This window comes from Debaryomyces fabryi, assembly GCF_001447935.2.
Source record: "Debaryomyces fabryi strain CBS 789 chromosome Unknown contig00015, whole genome shotgun sequence".
Lineage (NCBI taxonomy): Eukaryota > Fungi > Ascomycota > Pichiomycetes > Serinales > Debaryomycetaceae > Debaryomyces > Debaryomyces fabryi.
The window spans coordinates 36,391-55,429 of NW_015385441.1; the positions used below are offsets into that span (position 1 = coordinate 36,391).

General features: G+C 36.1%; 11 protein-coding genes across 11 annotated transcripts; 5 read left to right on the plus strand and 6 right to left on the minus strand.

The window, feature by feature from the left end:
* Positions 1-1,714: 1,714 nt before the first annotated feature.
* On the plus strand, positions 1,715-2,710 carry CLG1 (Clg1p; the record flags this gene model as incomplete). Its single annotated transcript, XM_015610008.1, has 1 exon — positions 1,715-2,710. One exon carries the CDS (start codon positions 1,715-1,717, stop codon positions 2,708-2,710), a length of 996 nt encoding a protein of 331 aa, XP_015469146.1.
* Positions 2,711-3,098: 388 nt separating this feature from the next.
* AC631_01179 (uncharacterized protein) lies at positions 3,099-3,578 on the minus strand (the record flags this gene model as incomplete). Its single annotated transcript, XM_015610009.1, has 1 exon — positions 3,099-3,578. One exon carries the CDS (start codon positions 3,576-3,578, stop codon positions 3,099-3,101), a length of 480 nt encoding a protein of 159 aa, XP_015469147.1.
* A 272-nt stretch (positions 3,579-3,850) lies between these two features.
* AC631_01180 (mRNA splicing protein) lies at positions 3,851-4,249 on the plus strand (the record flags this gene model as incomplete). Its single annotated transcript, XM_015610010.1, has 1 exon — positions 3,851-4,249. The coding sequence occupies one exon, from the start codon at positions 3,851-3,853 to the stop codon at positions 4,247-4,249; it is 399 nt and encodes a 132-aa protein (XP_015469148.1).
* Positions 4,250-4,442: 193 nt separating this feature from the next.
* YPT31 (Rab family GTPase) lies at positions 4,443-5,105 on the minus strand (the record flags this gene model as incomplete). Its single annotated transcript, XM_015610011.1, has 1 exon — positions 4,443-5,105. The coding sequence occupies one exon, from the start codon at positions 5,103-5,105 to the stop codon at positions 4,443-4,445; it is 663 nt and encodes a 220-aa protein (XP_015469149.1).
* Positions 5,106-5,465: 360 nt separating this feature from the next.
* Positions 5,466-8,564, minus strand: CDC68 (chromatin-remodeling protein; the record flags this gene model as incomplete). The annotated part of the gene is made up of 1 exon (XM_015610012.1): positions 5,466-8,564. One exon carries the CDS (start codon positions 8,562-8,564, stop codon positions 5,466-5,468), a length of 3,099 nt encoding a protein of 1,032 aa, XP_015469150.1.
* A 242-nt stretch (positions 8,565-8,806) lies between these two features.
* Positions 8,807-10,366, plus strand: PRI2 (DNA primase subunit; the record flags this gene model as incomplete). Its single annotated transcript, XM_015610013.1, has 1 exon — positions 8,807-10,366. One exon carries the CDS (start codon positions 8,807-8,809, stop codon positions 10,364-10,366), a length of 1,560 nt encoding a protein of 519 aa, XP_015469151.1.
* An 83-nt stretch (positions 10,367-10,449) lies between these two features.
* Positions 10,450-11,391, minus strand: CSO99 (Cso99p; the record flags this gene model as incomplete). The annotated part of the gene is made up of 1 exon (XM_015610014.1): positions 10,450-11,391. The coding sequence occupies one exon, from the start codon at positions 11,389-11,391 to the stop codon at positions 10,450-10,452; it is 942 nt and encodes a 313-aa protein (XP_015469152.1).
* A 516-nt stretch (positions 11,392-11,907) lies between these two features.
* On the minus strand, positions 11,908-13,587 carry XUT1 (Xut1p; the record flags this gene model as incomplete). The annotated part of the gene is made up of 1 exon (XM_015610015.1): positions 11,908-13,587. The coding sequence occupies one exon, from the start codon at positions 13,585-13,587 to the stop codon at positions 11,908-11,910; it is 1,680 nt and encodes a 559-aa protein (XP_015469153.1).
* A 1,253-nt stretch (positions 13,588-14,840) lies between these two features.
* AC631_01186 (uncharacterized protein) lies at positions 14,841-16,325 on the plus strand (the record flags this gene model as incomplete). The annotated part of the gene is made up of 1 exon (XM_015610016.1): positions 14,841-16,325. One exon carries the CDS (start codon positions 14,841-14,843, stop codon positions 16,323-16,325), a length of 1,485 nt encoding a protein of 494 aa, XP_015469154.1.
* Positions 16,326-16,375: 50 nt separating this feature from the next.
* AC631_01187 (uncharacterized protein) lies at positions 16,376-17,539 on the plus strand (the record flags this gene model as incomplete). Its single annotated transcript, XM_015610017.1, has 1 exon — positions 16,376-17,539. The coding sequence occupies one exon, from the start codon at positions 16,376-16,378 to the stop codon at positions 17,537-17,539; it is 1,164 nt and encodes a 387-aa protein (XP_015469155.1).
* A 201-nt stretch (positions 17,540-17,740) lies between these two features.
* On the minus strand, positions 17,741-18,562 carry CBF1 (Cbf1p; the record flags this gene model as incomplete). The annotated part of the gene is made up of 1 exon (XM_015610018.1): positions 17,741-18,562. The coding sequence occupies one exon, from the start codon at positions 18,560-18,562 to the stop codon at positions 17,741-17,743; it is 822 nt and encodes a 273-aa protein (XP_015469156.1).
* Positions 18,563-19,039: the final 477 nt, after the last annotated feature.

Sequence of the window (19,039 nt, forward strand, 5' to 3'; positions counted from 1 at the left end):
TATACTGATCTTATCTAGGATATATATAGATTAATTTACTTCCCTTTATTTTAAGTATCGTTGTTATCGAGTAGTTATCGGCAAGTAATCCTACAGTATGATCCCCGACATTTGCATCCGATTTTGCATCCAATCCCTTCAAACTCATCTACACGTTATATTCTACTCGGCAAAAGTGATTTCGACTTGTTTATCGGGGAATGATAATCGTCACTAGAAACATTCTGATCGTTCTACACATCAACTCAAGGGTTCATATAAGATACATCTGTACCTAAGTATGACTTGCAATCCACAATAGCCAGCCATCTGGTGCGACATTTCACTAATGAAGCAGAGGCTTCGACGACATCATTGGCAAATGTCGCAATCTGGCGCTTGCTGAAATGATATGGCTCGGGGCTCAGCATTGCGGAAATAGCCTATCCGAACTGCCCTTTATGGCTGTGAAAACTTCATGATCAATGCTCAACTGCAAGCCAGCATCATCGTCGATCCCAAACAAGATCGGATTGCATGAGGTAAGCACGTCGTATTACAAACATATCACTTCCTTCCCAGAAACCCCTCTACCTGAACCCATCGCCATGTACGTAATCTAGGCCTACTCCTACTGATTTATGATGGCTCTTAAGTCACACACGGACAGGGCAAAACCGATAGCACGTTATTAACCCAAGAACAGAATTTCTACGATCTAATCACCCTTTTTCTAATCCTTGTCCCGTGTGTTGCATGACTCATACACCGGTATCAGCGACTCAAGGCTGCATACCGTAACCGTATGAATCAAAAGGAAATTCGCAATCTCGCACTAGCCATCTAATCTGTGGTATCATGGGGGTACCCACGCGAGTTACCACCGACGGATGCTCTGGATCTCTGGTGGGAATCTATCTGGTCATCAAATGTCCTTCGAGTACACTGACAATCATTTAGAACTTTGCCAGAAGTTCAGATATCCCACAACTTAACACTCTGCTACAAAATTACGCTCTTCTATATTATTTTATAATCGTATTTGACACTCCTTGGGTCTAGCACATACATTTTCCCTATGTTCGACATTATTTTTTTTGATATGGCCGAAGACGACAGCAGCCTTTGACAAAAGAAATAAGACCGGGTGTTTTGTGTAACTTTGCCCATCAGCAAAAAATTTTCGTCGTTGCGCGGTAAACACCGTCAAGTATAGGCTACAAAATGAACACTAATTCTTTTCATAATTCTTTTTCTTTCATTAATCTATCCTTTATTCCTTTTATTTTGAAATAAATATACAAAAAACTACTGGTTATATTAACTTATAATCGGGTACTATTTATTTCTTATAAATTAAAAAAAAAAACACGTTTAATTCTGGTTTTTTTTTCATCCAGATTAATTAATTAACATATTGATTATTAGGATAATACCGTCGTATTATCGAATCAATAGCAGAAGAAACAGAACAGTTACTTCTGGATTAATTGGATTAATCTGATCGTTGAATACTTGTGGCTATTGAGATATTAAGTTATTTTTAATAGACGCCATTACAGTCAATTCAACCAAAAGAGACTAAAACAATTCATTTCGAAACGAGCTTTTCAATAAGTCATCGTTTTTATTAGATTATAATCATATTTGATTAACATCCACGATGTATCAAGCACAAAATTATTTTCAAAGTTTAGGGACAGCCGGACATAGAGCTACTTCGTCATACAACTACATGCCGCAGTACACTCCGGGAAATTATTACGATCCGTCCCAGTCGCATCATAGACATTCAAGGTCGTTCTACTCGACCTATCATCCATCGGGGCCACCACAAGCTTCGCAACCCCAATATATGGCTCCTCCTCCACCTGTGCATGCGCCACCAATGTACCAAGAACAACCTAGCAGTGGGGGTATCAACTCAGTTTTGGAGTATGACCTTAACAACATGGCCACCTTCTTGAGTTGGTGTACCTACGGAATGTTGAAGCAAGATAAGACACCTAGCAAAGAATTTGAAAATTTAATTGTCTCCGTGTTATTCGCAACTAGATTGCCTAAGTCGACAATTATTATTGCTCTTGAATACATGAATCAGAGATTCTCGAATAAGAATTTCGGCGACTTATTGGAGCAAGAAATTTTTACAAAGTTGATTGTTTCATTAGTTTTAGGTAACAAGTTCAATGACGATAATACCTTCACTAACAGGTCATGGTGTGGAGCTACAGGCTTACAAATCGAAGTAATCAACAAAGAAGAAAAAGATTGGTTGAAAGAGATAAACTGGCAATTAAATGTGGTCAACTTTGAAACCAACATAAAAACGTTGGAAGAATGTTGGAAAACTTGGTTGGAGAAGTACAGTGGAAACCCAAAGTACAATTCCCCATCTGTGCCGCAAAACTATTCTCCATACACTCCACATACTACCTACCAACCTACTAGCATCCCATCATCGCCAGTCTATCACGAGTCTTCATATTCATATGGTTACGCATCTTCCCCAATCACTTCATCCCCTATAAAATACGCTCATGAATCAATATGGTCAAACTCTAATCCAGCGGCTAAGAGTAATAATAATATCTGGTCATATACTCCAACGTACCAATATGTTCCAAGCAATGGTTCAATGTTCCCTGAACCAACAAATCCTTACTTTGGAGCATCTAATTTTGTGGGTTACACTAACCCATATTACAACTACAATACAGCTTCTTGTTAACGCTATTTGTTGTTTCGTTTCGTTTAATTTCACTTGTTTATGTGATAAAAAAAGTAGAGAAAATTTTAAAACTTAAAAAAATTATATATTTATTTATATGAATTAATTTTTCATTAATTAATAATTCATAGAGATTATTGACTGGTTAAAACATTTGATATTTGGTTTACTTTTTTTTTTTTGGCTTTTCTAATCTATAATTAATATATGTTATCGATCGGTGAATTGTTAGTTGTATTATTTACTTGAGTTTTAGACTGGTAGAAGATATTAGCGATACAAATATTGGTTTATAGATACCAGTAAACTACAAAATTCAGAACCATATTTACTAGCTGATGTATTCTTTGTATATACAATTCAACTAAATTCTAACTAAGTGGCATTCTTACTTGGCCGCTTCCTTGACTTCTTCATTAAATTCTCCATCATCTTCTTCGTCATCTTCGTCGTCTTGAACACCTTGTTCGCTCTTCAACTTTTCTGCTGCCTTAGCGAAATCAATAACTTTTCCTCTTGTTCTTCTACCTCCTGTGATGATATTAGATTGGTCGATTTCCAATAAATCATCCTCTTCCCCTTCTTCGAGTCCAAGATTATCTTCATTTCCTTCATCCTCTTCTTCCTCTTCTTCTTCATCTTCAGATTTGGTCTCCTTTGGTAAAGCATCATCATATTGACGTCTTCTATGCTTCTTTTTCTTGGAGCTTTTATCAGTACTGCCTACAGAGCTCTCATCTTTGGTTTCACTTGCAACTTCTTCGTGAGCTCTTTTCTTTGAACTTTCTTCGGCTTCACTCTTTTCAGTGATAACTTCTGGTTCCTTCTTTTCAATTGATGGTTGTGTAGCTTGTTCTGTATCCGACATCTTGGTGTTTGGTGCAGTAATATTAATATATCAACTCGTTACACGGTACTTTGCTAAAAAGGTGCTTTTCGTATATGGTTACGACACGCCCTCATTTGGCTTAAGAAATGAAAAAGATGGTTCTAACAGTAAATACACTAACGATTAGTATACAAATAATATAGAGACTACTAGAAGCAATGGTATGTACGACCAGGGTAAAACCTATTATTTCAGGGTGTATTACTAACATTATTCAGGCTACGAATTTATCCGTTTCCAAAAAGACGAAGATGTCAGATTTAGTACATTACAGATTAAGAATCACTACAATTGATAATAGAAATTTTATAGGACAACTATTGGCATATGATAAGCATTTGAATCTAGTATTATCCGAAACTGAGGAGTCTAGAATAACCAAAAAATCATATCAAGAATTAAAGAAAACGCAAAACTCCAACTCAATAGTCGAAGAGAAGAGATCGTTAGGGTTAATAATTTTAAGAGGAGAACAAATTGTTAGTTTGAGTATAGAGAGTCCACCTCCAATTGACACCAAAAAAAGGATAGGATTGGAAAAAGGTAAGGGTATCACCAAACCTTTAAAGACGCCTGTCAGTATTAAATCAAAGTTACAAGGACCTGTTAAGGCTCCGCAAAATGCTGGCCCTGGGTTCAAACGTCAATAGACTAGGGTTAAATGTACATTAGTTATACTACATAATATGTAATAGTTAATATAGCAAAATATAGTAATTCGGTACTCGTGTAAAATAATATATATTGTGACTAGTTACCATGTGATAAACAACGTTAATATTAAGTAGCGGAGCTACAATGGAACGACAAGTAAAAGTTAATGATAAAATGAGTCAGGTTTCTTTAACAGCAGTTGGAGTTATTCTTGCTCTTCTTCTCTTGAGGAGCAGGAGTTAAAGAAATGGTTGGTCCTCCTGATGGTTTGTTAGCATTCGAACCCTCATTAGTATCTAACTGATGCTTACTGATCATTTCATAGATGTTTTTCAATAATTGGTGGAATGATAAATCAACGTTATCAGATGACAAGGCAGATGCTTCAGTAAATAACAAGCTATTTTCGTTCGCAAAATTTTTGGCTTCGTCGGTTGGCACAGCTCTTAAATGGTCCAAATCCGACTTGTTACCAACTAACTCAATGACAATATTAGCATCAGCATGTTCTTTTAACTCCTTCAACCATCTTGAAACCGATTCGTATGATTCAGCCTTGGAAATATCGTACACAATTAATGCCCCTACAGCACCTCTGTAGTACGCACTTGTGATAGCACGGTATCTTTCTTGACCTGCAGTATCCCAGATTTGGGCCTTGACTCTCTTACCATCAATTTCCAATGTTCTTGTAGCAAACTCAACCCCAATAGTCGAACGCGACTCTAAGTTAAACTCGTCTCTGGTAAAACGAGACAATAAATTAGACTTACCTACTCCCGAATCCCCAATTAAAACAATCTTATATAAATATTCATAATCGTATGAATAATCATCTGTGTTGTCTGACATTTTATTTTATTATTACTAATTAAATTTGAACTTTCCAGATTTCGTTTCTTATACGTATACTTAATAATTCCAATTATTTTCAATAAATTCTCACACCCAAGTTCTTATAAAATTATTCTTTATAAAACAACGACGACAAAGGTTAATATTCCTTAATCTATGAATGCACAAGTGAATAATATGATTCTAATTAGGTTTTATTAGCACTTTTGACGGTAATGTAATTCTACCTTGATTTATTGCTAACAATCTGTCACAAACAAAAACACATTTATGATAGTACGCACGACCACTCCAACGTATAAGTAAAATTCCATAACATGATACAATATATATTGATTAATAATACTAAACTAGAAACTATGAAGCACCTAGACGTTTGTCTTCTCTGGCAGCTTTTCTCTCCATCTCATCCCAGTCTTCACCTTCTTCTTCTTCACTCTCATCTCCACTAGCATCACTGCCAGAAGCATCAGATGAATAATCATCTTCAGAACCAGCTTCACTTTCTACATCCTCATCACTAGGATCTTCGTCACTAACTTCGAATTCAGATTCTTCCTCTTCTTCATCTTCTTCTTCAGAGTCGCCTTCTCCCGTCAAGAAACTCCAACCACCGTCTGCGAAGAATTGGTAAGGATCAGATTGAACAGTCTTCATAATGGTAGCCCAGTTCAAATTCATTTGACCTTCCGAGATTGGGATATCTACATCAGTCAACCAAGACTTGACATCTTCTAGTAATTCCATTGGGATCGTGTTGATATGCACGACTGGTTTGTTAAAGTCTTTGAAGACGAAGACCAAGTCGAAATTCTTCAAACCAAACTGAACTCTTTCCAAATGGGCAATTTCTATCTCTTCCAAAGTCACAACTAAGTATGGAGGGTCAATCAATTGAATCAAACAATCACGAGTTGGCATACATAAAACAGCAGACCTGAAAGGAACACCAGAGAATCCCAATTCTCTGAATGGAATATCTAAGTCTACCATTCCTGAGGAGGAATCAGAAATCAATTCTGCGAACGCTTTGAATTCCTTATCCAATAAAGCTTTTCTTCTTCTTTCTTCTTGTTCTTGCTGCAATTCATCTTCATCACCATATCTATATCTCCTCTTACGACCTCCAGTTTCGTCGAATGCCATATCACTGGCTTCACGGTAAAATTGAACATCGTGCGTTTTCTTTTTACCAATCATAATTGGATTCTTCAAGTGACAATGAATAATAACAACTAATTCATCCTTACAAGATTGGAAAAACAAATGTTTGATATTGGAAAATAAAATATCCACTTTTTGATCCATTCTAATCGATGATTGATATCTCAAACCGTTTTCATGGATTTGCAATACGCCTCCAATCTTTTTGGTATCTGGCTGTGGTCTAATGAATACTTGATCCAATTTCTTTACTCTCGAGCCCTTGAGTTCTATCAAATTAGCTTGACTAACGACATCAGCCATTTGTTTCTTTTCCTGTTCTCTTTTAACAGCATCTTTCTTCAAATCCTGAATAGCCTTATAAACATCCACCATTCTCTGGTGGTCACGAGATCTTAAAGTAACTGATCTTAAGAACGAATTTTCTGGGGAATCTTCGTATGGCAATTCAGCTCTTCTAGAAACATTACCACCAGCCCCAGGCGAATTAAAGTTTAATCTCAAATAAGTGAAATCACCCTCTTCATTTTGGGATCCATTTTTGAATGAATTGATATGGAAAGGAACTGGTCTACCACAAATAGGTAATATAATGGTTTGATTTTTATAATCAACATGAATTTTTAAATCTCTAACATTACTAGGGATTTGCGATTCTCTTACATAAGATTCGTACTTTTTGAAAACAGGCTTAAAATCCAGCGCATCAGTTGCATCGGCTTTAGAAAATCTAGCTAAACCTTCTTGTTGTCTCTTTTCATGCAATTTAGATTGGATTTCTTGACGTATCTTCTCTGTATTATTGGCATCATCAGCAGCTGAAGACTCGTGTCTTAATTTTGATTTTAAAATCTTTGAATTGGCTTCATTCACGGCCAAATTCTTTTCAGTTTTAATATTCTTTTCGGATTTTAATTTTTTATCTCTACCATTTTCAGCTTTAACTGCAGTAGGCTCATCGTCCTTAAAATAGAATGATGTTTCCGATCTAGCCTTTGGATATGTAGTTAATAAAATAGGCTCTGACTCACTTACTTTAAAAGTATCAGTTAATAATAATGAATATTGCTTTAATTTAGGATTCAGAGCTTTATCGTTAGTTAAGTTGTTGAATCCAAGAGTTAAAGAAATTATTTGACCATTTTGTAATTTTCTTTCATTCTTAGTATTTAATACAAAGGTCGAGTCCCTAAACTCAATACCCATTAACCAGCCACAATTCTTTGTGAAATGTTGAACCAAATCTGGCTTTTCAGATTTAACGAAATCAAGAGCACCTTGATAAACCTGCAGCGCAACAGTACCATCTTTCAATAAGGTGGAGGTAACATGGTTTTGCAATTTAAGCAAAAAATCATAGTTAGCTTCCATAGCTGGAGTAGGGTCAATGAAGAAGGTTCTAGCGACGTTCGAACAGTAAGACTTATAACGCAAACCTAACGAAGCTAAAATAACACCATCACCAACTAAAGCCTTCGTTGTTGATTGTGCACTTGGCTTTAAATCGTATTCGCCACCACTTTGAATGATTGGAGAATAGCACCAGTCAACCAAACTTGGGTCAAATTCCTTCATCGATTGAAGCAATTTCTTCCCAGTGGCGGATTTAGTATACCATTTATTGCTGTCGATTTTGTCTTCGATCTTTTCGGAGAGATCAGAATTAGAAGTCTTCAATTCTTCGTCAACGACCACCATCATTTCATTGGCAAATGCATCCATTAATACTGTAGACGATTTTGACGCAATCTTGGTATTATTAAACTCTTCCAGGTCTTTAACCTCCATTGATTCGGAAAGCAATAATGCACAATCGCTGAATGATAATCCCGCATCGGTAGATACTTCGTTCCACTCATCAATGAACTTACCTCTGTATTGGTCCTTCGTAATATGTCCGATGGGCTTCTCTGCTGAACTTATTTCCTTCAATTCTTCAATCAATTTCTTAAAGGTTTCCTTATTCTTCTCAGCATCCTTGTATCTTGGCCAGATCTCAACAGTACTCGAATTTTCTGTCGGCTTCGACGTCAACCCAGTCAAGTACTTGGCTTTACCCTCAGATGTAATGAAAACACATTTATCTTGGGTAATATAAATCCCAGTGTGAACAAATTCATACCCTAAGAGCCATGTTTGTAAAACAGTGGTTTTCTTGTAAGTATTTTCATCATCTGATGCCCCTACCAAAAACAAGAGACATGACTGCTTATCTTGAATAGCCGTCAAATTTTTCTGAATAAGCGACAATCTCTTATGAAAAGAGTTGGAATCGATCTTCACTTCAGACATACTAGATGGATTTTATGTCTTATCCTTTTCAAGTTGTCTTAATTGCTTGCTTGACCTTTGCCTTAATGCCTATTCATAATGGCCAATGTGAATTTTTGTCTACTAACAAAATATTACACAAAATCCAAGCCGTATAATCATCACAAAAACGCGCCCGTACGCGTTGTTGATATATCTATATATTAGTATTCTTTTTATTGATTCAACTATATTGTAGTTCTTAAGACAACGGGTAGTTGGAGATGTTCAGGCAAACTAAGAGAAGAACCGCAGGACGTAGAAACTTTGAGCAAGGGAAAAATGGTAGCATTTACCAATCTTTAAACTCAAATCAGTACGGTTCGAGGTTGTCATTTTATGATATACCGCCATTGGAAGAAATCACTCTAGAGGAGTTTGAAACATGGGCGATTGATAGACTAAAGATATTAATAGAAATTGAATCATGTGTTGCTAGGTCTAAGTCTATAAAAGACATTGAACAAACAATCAAACCATTATTTTTGAAATATTTACCACTTAATCCAACATCGAATAATAATGAGGCCATGACATACCAAGAACGTCGAAAGGATCATTACTCGCATTATATATTGAGGTTGGTTTTTTGCCGTACAGAAGAATTAAGAAAGAAGTTCATCAAGAATGAGACTATACTCTTCAAAGTCAGATACAATATGTTGCAGCCAAAGGAACAACAAGAGTTTATAGCTAGCTACAAAGACAAATTGCCATGGCAATACATATCAAACGAAGAGAAGGTGGATATGTTTGAGGACTTGTATGCAGCAACTGGGGCCACCATTAGAAATGTATTATTCATGGAAAGTGGAGATCCAAGTTTCACCATTGCGAATGAACAATTAAAGCAACACATCAGGGTTAAGGAGAATTTTATTAAACTACCATTCGATAAGGTGCCAAATTTGGTGGCTTCAAGACTGGTATTATTAAGAGGTGGTTATGCGTATATTCCCTCCACTTTGCAATTAAACTTATTGTCAATCGAATTTCAAGATATTTTGACTAGAAACTTAATGAGAACGTTTCAAACTTTACCAAGATTAGAAGAAGATGACAGATTATTACCATTGTTAAACAACTTGTCTCATAACTTTTCAAACGTTCAATATGAATCAGCATTTGGAAATGATCCTTCCTTAATATCAGATATAAATGCACAATCTATCACCACCCCAGCCATCAATAAGCACTATCCATTATGTGCATCTCATTTACAAAAGAACTTGATACTAAGCTCTCATTTGAAATATCAAGGACGTCAACAACTCGGTCTCTTTTTAAAGGGGATAGGTTTGAACGTTGATGAAGCATTAAAGTTCTGGTCCTATCAATTCACCAAGTCATCCAATGCAATTAACTTAGAAAAGTTTAATAAAGAATACAAATATAATATTCGTCACAACTACGGTTTGGAAGGGGCAAGAATTAATTATAAACCGTGGGATTGTGCAAGGATCTTGCTGAAACCAAAACCTGGAAAAGGCGAATACCATGGATGTCCATATCGTGATTTAAGTGTTGATGCTCTAGTTAATAACTTGAACGAAATGGGCATTAATGATCAACAAGACATTAACGGTGTTGTCGACGATGTCAGCAGAAATGACTACACTGTTGCATGTACCAGAGTATTTGAGATAACCCACAAAAATCAACTCGGTAAGAACAATAAGGCTACGGAAGGAATGCATATCAATCATCCGAATCTCTATTTTGACAGATCAAGACAGTTAGATAGGCTTGATTCCAAAATTTCTCAATCGGTATCTAGTAATTAGCTGTATAGAGACTAAATAATGCAATTAAATAAATTGAGTTTTTAACAAAAAAGTCATTCCTATGATGTAAATGTGTTCTCATCTTAACTTAAGTCAATAGACAGCCACATATCTCTAAAGTTCCACCATGAAGCACCACTACCGCATAAACCAACCCAGAATGGGCTTAAGCAGCCCTCGTACAATGACCAGTGGACCACAAGGGGAACCTGGACAGCCTGTTTAAATAAGCTAAGTCTCCAATTCTTATCCCATTTGCTCATTGGTACCCTTCTAAATAGTTCAATAATTTCAATAATTAAATAAGCCCCCCAGATTCTGGAACACCAGACATACGTCAAAAGGCACCAATAATTATTATCTGGAGTTCCTACCCAATTGTGGTCTGTCAACCAACCAGCATGTTCAAATAATTCTAGAAGTAAGCAATTCAAAGATTGTAACAAATTCACAAATCTATCAAACTTGGGGACTGCACTGGCAGGGTTCATAAAAGCATAAAACTCATCAATAATCCAAGGCATATATTTGATGGATTCAGTTAGTCTATTAAATATTCTTACATCAGAAATGTACGAAGAAATAGACTTTAAATGAACAGCTAATTTGGAAACCGGCCTATCGCTGTCACTAGAAACTGCTGGATTCATTGATGGATCCTGCGTCAGGAAAAATCTGGAAATAGTTTTATTAGATGAATCCTTAGGTGCTCTCCCCAATGTGTTATTGCAGAATGAATTTACAACTTTAACAAGGTTATATTTTTGCTTTAACAAGTACTGTCTGATCTTTGGTTTATTGTTCAAAATACTCGATAACAATAATGTAAAGTAACAAATGAAATACAAGTTAGCATCAACAGTTGAAGATTTACTCAATACTTTATCATTGATTTCTTGATAAAACTTTCTGCTAAATACTGATTTTTTTAGGATTGCATTTAACTTAAGCAATATGTTTATGGGAAGAAATTTCATTTCGTTTTTACCAGTAATGTTTAATGGTGCTATGGATGCTATACTCATTGTGAATTCTCTCTAAGTATATCTATTCGACCTTAAAATACTAAAGGCTTCTCTATGTATGATCTTCTAGTAATAAAAATACAGGTAAAGATCTATTAAAAATCTAAAGTACTGCCCGTAAACTCTTTTTGGTACTCTGAGCCGAGGTATCTGATAACAACTTTGTGTTTCCAAAAAATGCGCTATAGCTGCAACAATTATCTGAATTGTGATTGATTAATAAATTTCATACTAGGATATGCAATTCGTGAAATTGTCCTAGTAGGTATTATTGTTGAAGTGTAGTGATATAATATGTTAAGCATATTGGCCAGAGAATGTTTATTACTAATAATATTTTGCTAATAACATTTTGCTTTAAAATTTAGTAATTTTGATAATAATTGCAGCCTTTCTCGAAAACTTGATAAAATCAAGGATTACCCCATGAATTTTTTATTTTTGCTACGTTAAACACACTAATTTATAATATCCTTTTATTTTCCATTTATATTATACATGATATATTTAAAACAATTACACACTCTCTACCTTCACAATTCTCTTTTGCTTAGAATTAACATCTGAGCTATTTTGTTCTGAATCCGACGATTCAATAACAACATCGTCAAACTCTTCAAGGCCATCATCCATTTCAGGAAGGATGAGGTTTAAAATTAAACCAATGAAACCAGTTACGGCAAAACCTGTTTCCATAACCAAAACTATTGCATCAAAAAAGCCCAGTAAGGCAGTATTACTTCCAGAATAGGTAAATACGTTATCAAACCAGTTTGCCACCAAAATTGAACCGATACCTGGCAACAAAGATGCGGTCAACACAAACCTATCTCTTCTTGTAAATTCAATCGTAGAGATAATTCTGATACCAGATACAGCAACAGATGTAAATAAAAACGATGTCATACCACCTAACACTGCCTTTGGAATCGCCACAATTGAAGCAGCGAACTTGGAGAATATACCCATTATGATCATGAAGAAGGCACACCAGTACCCGACTTTTCTATTAGCACACTTAGTTATAGAAATGACACCATTGTTCTGGGCAAAGGTAGACATGGGTGTGACAGTCATCAAACCTGATAACAATCCATTGAACCCGTCTGCCAATATACCTCCTTGGACCCTTGATTCGTAAACTTCTCCTTCAACTTCCAATCTCGATACATCAGAAGTAGCTGTAATATCACCAATTGCTTCCATCATTAACACAATATATACTGCTAGGAACGGTAAGACAGCAGGCCCGTAAACTCTTAACTTAAACGTGTGGACCCATACAAATGTAACTGCTGGAGCAGCATCAATGTTTGTTCTACTGAAGTATCCACAGGCTGCTGCAACAATACAACCTACTAATAAACCAACGATAACAGCACATGATTTCATAATAGGAGAACCAAACCTTTCGGCGATAATGATTGTAACATAAACGAGGAAACCTAATCCTATGAATTCAGCAGAACCCCATTCTAATGGATGAGCCGTACCACACATTTCGCCTACACAATCAGACCCTCCAACCCAATCTTGGAAACCAGTTTCAATTAAATGCACCCCAATTAATAACACGACAGGCCCTGTAACAATAGGAGGGAATATCTTTTGTAATTGCTTAGCAGGCATAAACGACAAGAGGATTTCCAATAGTGAGCAAACTATTCCTGTTCCCAAAATCATCCCATATCCATCAGGGCATGGCTGATTTACACCGTCCACTACCGGACACACTCCTGTTTGATACATCACTGGTAAGGCTTTGGTGACAATTGAAATGGTTGCAAACGAGGTACCCACCACTGATAGCAAACCAGTTCCCAAAAAGTAAGGAGTTTTGTAAATGTGAAATCTAGTAATTTGAATGCATGACAATATCCCTGACACGATTAAGGAAGCACTAACAAGGTACTCTTGTGTTGCACTATCAAGATTTGCAGCAACGGCAATAAGAATAGGTGGTGTGACCACACCAGCAAGCATCGCCAATGCATGTTGAAACCCGAGTATAAATCCTAGCAAAAGTGGCATATCTGAATTTAATCCAAAAAAGGGCTGTCTCTTGGTTGCAGTCTTTTTGAATGGAATTTCTGGTACAAAGAGATACTTGTAGTCATAGTCGCCTATGAAACCATCTTTGGTGGTCCATTTGCGTATCACTCTTTCTCCTATTTGTTTTATATCTTGGACTTTCATTGTATTGTTGAGTTATATATTCTGGAATTTTAACCAGATCGTAATTTTTCACAGATATATGTCTCAAATATATCTTAAAAATATTTTAGCTCTCGTTTATCATTAAAATAATAAAAACTCGTAATCTCTAATATCCTAGTACTTAATCTTATCCTAGCGAATAGATATTCAACATGAACGGCAGTTTTTGATTTATTGATAGCAAATTCGGCCAATAGTCGGTCTATCTGCAGGAAGATAACTTATCTATGGAGAAGACCGACCTATAAAGATAAGCGAATTTCAGATCTAGGACCACCCACAAAGCACTCACGTAAGCTTTATATTTTCCAACCCCGATATCAAAATCTAAGCTATTATATATTGAACCCTTAAGCACATTGTATACACCGTACTTTCACTGTTTTTATCATTTTTGCAACAATCGCCTTTTTAGTAATTAAGTTCTCAACAGACGAATCCATTAAATTCCTTTGTCATAAAACACACTTAGAAAGTTCTCTGCTGCAAAATGTTCTCTGCTATAAAATATTCTCTGCCAATTCAGTATTTTTTATGATCAGACATAATTACTTTAGATAACCCTGGCGCTTAGCGTAACTGGAGATAGCCGACTATTGAAAACGTCACACGATGTTCTTACCTCAGATCCGACTTCAAGGAACAAGAATCAAGCAAAATACAAGAATAACTAATGTTAGTATTTCGTGAATTAATTCATTCATCCGTTTGTCTCTACTTGGTTATACTAGTTCCTCTGGGCGTATAATCTCTAATGAGATGCGCACGGCGCTTAGAGAACACTGAATTTCAATTCTTTTGCACCAAGACTGATTGGTATTCCAATTGATCATAGGTATTATAGAAATACAAATATGGGTGCAAAATAGTTTGGTCTATATGCCTTAGCATTATTATAGGATTCAAATTGTAGAGTACAATATAATCAAGAGTATTCTATTGTTATCAATGGGGATGAAAAAAGTTCTTGTCACGCGATATAAAAAAATCTTCATGATAAAACCTTCATTGCTTATAATCTAAGATTAGAAACTTGAATATTCAACATTTCATCATCCAAGATACATTTATATAATTAAGGAAATAGTGTTTCCTTCTGGATCTATTTAGAGCTTATAATAAACGTTATATAAGCAGTGTTTTGCAGGAGGTAACAGGAGATTTGGGGCACAATGTTTATCCTGATTCGAAGAAAATACATACAGCTAGTAGTGGTGATAACTTTGCTTCTTATGGTGATAGCGTCATTGCTATCGGTTCTAAATGAGACTTCGAGGGTTAAAATAAACTCGAAGCTTAGACTTAATTACCTTGATAGATTGACGAGCCAGATATACGCAGGTTATTTCGATAAGAAGGACAAGGGAGATACATTCGACCCAGAATCCCATTTCAATAAGAAGATTGATGCTATTTATAAAGAGAAAAAGAGTTTAGAGGATGATGAGAGCAAACTATGGACAATGGACACCACAATCAAGGGTGTTTCTCTCAATATTCCAAGATATTACTATGATATGTCGGAAAAACCGCCAATTCTGCCGTTTGACATCAGATTCACTTTAGGGATGTATTTTCATCACATAAAGACTCAAACTAAGAAGAATCCAAAAAAGATTGTTATGGCTCCGTTCCATTGGTACGATTGGGTGGATTTATCGCCCTTGAATCAGTACTTATTAGCACCGGCCAATGAGAAACCATCGTGTGCGTTATTGGATGCTAGAATGGACGAGATTAAGGTTAATCTGGAAATAGAGCAGAAACAGAAAGAAAAAGATTCCAAGTTGAAAGAATTTGAACAAAACCAAATTAATAAGGAGGAAGACAAAAAGAAAGTTGAAGAATCCCAGAAAAAATTAGAGGAGACTAAGATTGAAGACCACATTGTAAAACAAGACGAGAAGGCGGATAATAAAGAAGATAAGAAGGAGAACAAACAAGACACGAAGGAGGATAAGAAGGAGGATAAGAAGGAAGATAAGAAGGAGGATAAGAAGGAAGATAAGAAGGAGGACAAGAAGGAGGACAAGAAGGAGGACAAGAAGGAGGACAAGAAGGAGGATAAGAAGGAGGATAAGAAGGAGGACAAGAAAGAGGACAAGAAAGAAGAAAAAGAACAGAATAAAGACGAGACCAAAAAAGAAAAAAGACTCGAGAAGAGAGGAGAATCTGTGGACCCTAAAGAATATTGTGTCGATGACTTTCATTTACCTAGTGATTTTCAAGATGGTAACACCATAAGACCTGGATTCAATGTCTTCAAGAGTGATTTGAGGACAACTCCTGACAAAGCTATTCTTCTTGGTAAATCGTACTTATACACCTTTGCTCCACCTCCTTCGATGATTGTCTTCCTTACAAAAGATGGATCTTATAACATTACCGTCAAGGGAAGGGAAAAGCTATTGGATTCTGATTTGGTCGGGAATTATATAACCCAGACGAAACAAAAATCGATTAATTCATTAAATGAGTTCAAGAAATTGAAAAAGAAAGTAAAAGCTAATTCACATCAAAGTATAAATGATTATGAAATTAATCTTTCTGAAGATTCCTTTATTTTGAAACATGAAGAACTTATTGACAAATATGAATCCAAGTTGAAAAATGGTGGGTTGGCCGTTAGTGAATATCGTTATTTGCAATCCCTCAAATATTCGGATAATGAAGTGAAAATGGTAATCCACCAAAGTATTTTGCAGAAGCGAGGTTAATTGGTAGTTTAGTGGGCGATCATTATGACTGGAGATTTTTCAATGGAGTTATGTATGAAGCATCACAGAGAAGTTTGATATTGCACAGATTGGTTAGGTCTTGGTTGTCTTTTAGTCGTAAAAATGGTATCAACACATGGGTTGCACACGGATCATTATTATCGTGGTACTGGAATGGGTTTGCCTTTCCATGGGATTATGATATTGACGTGCAGGTTCCCGTTATGGATTTGCATAAATTGTCATTACAGTTTAATCAGACTTTAGTTGTTGAAGATATGGAAGAGGGCTATGGAAGATACTTTTTAGATTGTGGATCTTTTATTACATTAAGAGCTAAGGGAAATGGTAATAATAATATTGATGCTAGATTTATAGATATTGATACAGGTATCTATATTGATATTACGGGATTAGCAGTATCTAACACAAAACCACCAGATAGATACAAGGAACTTTATCCTGATCAATGGGCCGATAATGCTGAAGATTACACGGAAGTTAATAAAGGTATGAAAGCATATAATTGTCGTAATAACCATTTCTCAACACTAGATGAATTATCTCCCTTAGTGAAAACATATGTTGAAGGTGAAATATCTTATGTTCCTAGGAGATACAGTGATATTTTGTCTGTCGAATACCCTAAGGGATTATTAAGTAAACAATATAGTGGACATGTGTACATACCTCAATTGCGATTATGGGTTAAAGAAGGGGATTTGTATTACTTTTTGCATGACAGGGAGAAGTGGAAGGTACACAACTACAATGAAGAATATTCCAATATCGAGTCACAAGAAGATTTGGACAAAGAGAATGCTAGGTTTGAATTGACCGAATCTCAAAAAGCAAAGTTATTAGATGAAGCAGCAACAAGGAAAAAATTAGGTCAATCTGGCGAGAAATCAACAAAATTAAGCGACAAAGATTTGCATACTATTTATAATTTCAAACCAGAGCAACTTCTTGAATTATTATCCAAAGACGAGCTTTTCATTAATTATTGTCTGACTAGGGGCTTTACTTTCTTCCATCAGGAAGAAATAATGAGACTCTTGTTTGGCAAATCCACCGAGAATTTGCTTAAATCGCAAGATTCATTCAGGCCATTTACAACCAACATGCTCGATTATCATATTCATAACAACGGCTATGACTACGACGAACAAGTCGATAAGTACATTGCCTTGTTTGCTGCATATTCATCATAGACAAATAGACATTAATGCCACCAAAAGTACCTCAGCCGCAATACTATTCTCACAACATTAATTTCTCCTGTTAAATGCAAAGCATTTTGCAACGTATTTTACAAATTTAGATACTTGTCTAACAAAACATTTATAATATCAAATACTAATATAATACAACTAATAAACAATAACAAACTAAAAATACACTGCTTTTGAGATTTATTTCATATTCTTTTCATCTTTCACTAATTTTTTCCATTGCTCGATCTCTCTATAAGCCCTTTCAAGTTCTTGCTTCAACTTGTCGTTCGAGGCACTCAATTCCGAAACTGCTTGTTCTGTCAACAACTTCTCAAGTGTCCATTTTTCAATATTGTTATTTTCATTCTCTTTCAATCTTTTAATGTACTCGACGGCTCTTTGTAAAATTTGCGCCTTGTTAGTGTCGTTAGTAGGAATTAACGCAGCCAATTCTTTGATACCTTGGTTGATTGATTCTCTTCTTCTCCTTTCCACTTCCTTGTGGTTCTCTCTCCTCTGCTTGTGCCACTCATCAGACCCGTGCTGCGGCTTTGAGGTGCTCGAAGTTTGCGGCAAAGTCGTAGGCTGCAAATGCGAGAGGTTGTTTTGCGGCGAATGGGAAGGATGCTGGCCATGGTGACCGTGTTGATGGTGTTGATGGTGCTGTTGCTGGGCCTGTTGCTGCTGCACTTGTTGCTGCTGCCTGAACGCATTTTGGTATGCCAAATGTTGCTGTAATTGTTGACTGTGGTGCTGTTGTTGTGAGCTCAATGCAGCAGCCGCTGCATTGGCAGGTTCCGAAGCTGCTGCAGCTGCTACAGCAGCAGCTGCTGCTGCATTGACGTTGTTGTCGTTGTCTCCCCCGTGATTATCTCCCCTGGAGTCATCAGGCCCATTGTTGGTGTACGACGATTGCTGTCCCAAAAGCTCCGAATCGATAGCAATCTCGTCCTTCTTGTCATCACCCTTCAATTTTTTGTCGGTTTGGTGGCTACCGTCTTCTGATGATCTTTTCGACATATTTGACCTTTGCAATTACTTGTTTACTACCCTAGTACTAACAATAACAAGGAAAAGAAAAATAAATAAATTATCACGAGGAGTATTCTCACATGGATTTCAGGTGATTTTTATTTAAACTAACTAAATGCCGGGTAATGTTTTGATTTCTCACGGGGCGTGCGGAGGGTGATACCAGCGGCGTGACCTCTTTAATTATCCCGACATTGCAATATTTGCGACATTCAGTTATGTTGTGTTTGTGCTATAAAGTTCCTTGATACTCGATTGTTACGGTGGCTATCAAATAAGCAGTTGAGGTTTGTACTTTTCTTACGGTGTATATAAGGCAACTATAAACTTATTTCTTTAAATAGCGTTATTTTATATATTTTTTATATTTTTTATATAGATAATTGGCAATAGAAGCATATAAATCATAGTGATATTTTAAGTCTATGGATTAGGCGACCAAGTATATTTTATCATATTGATGTA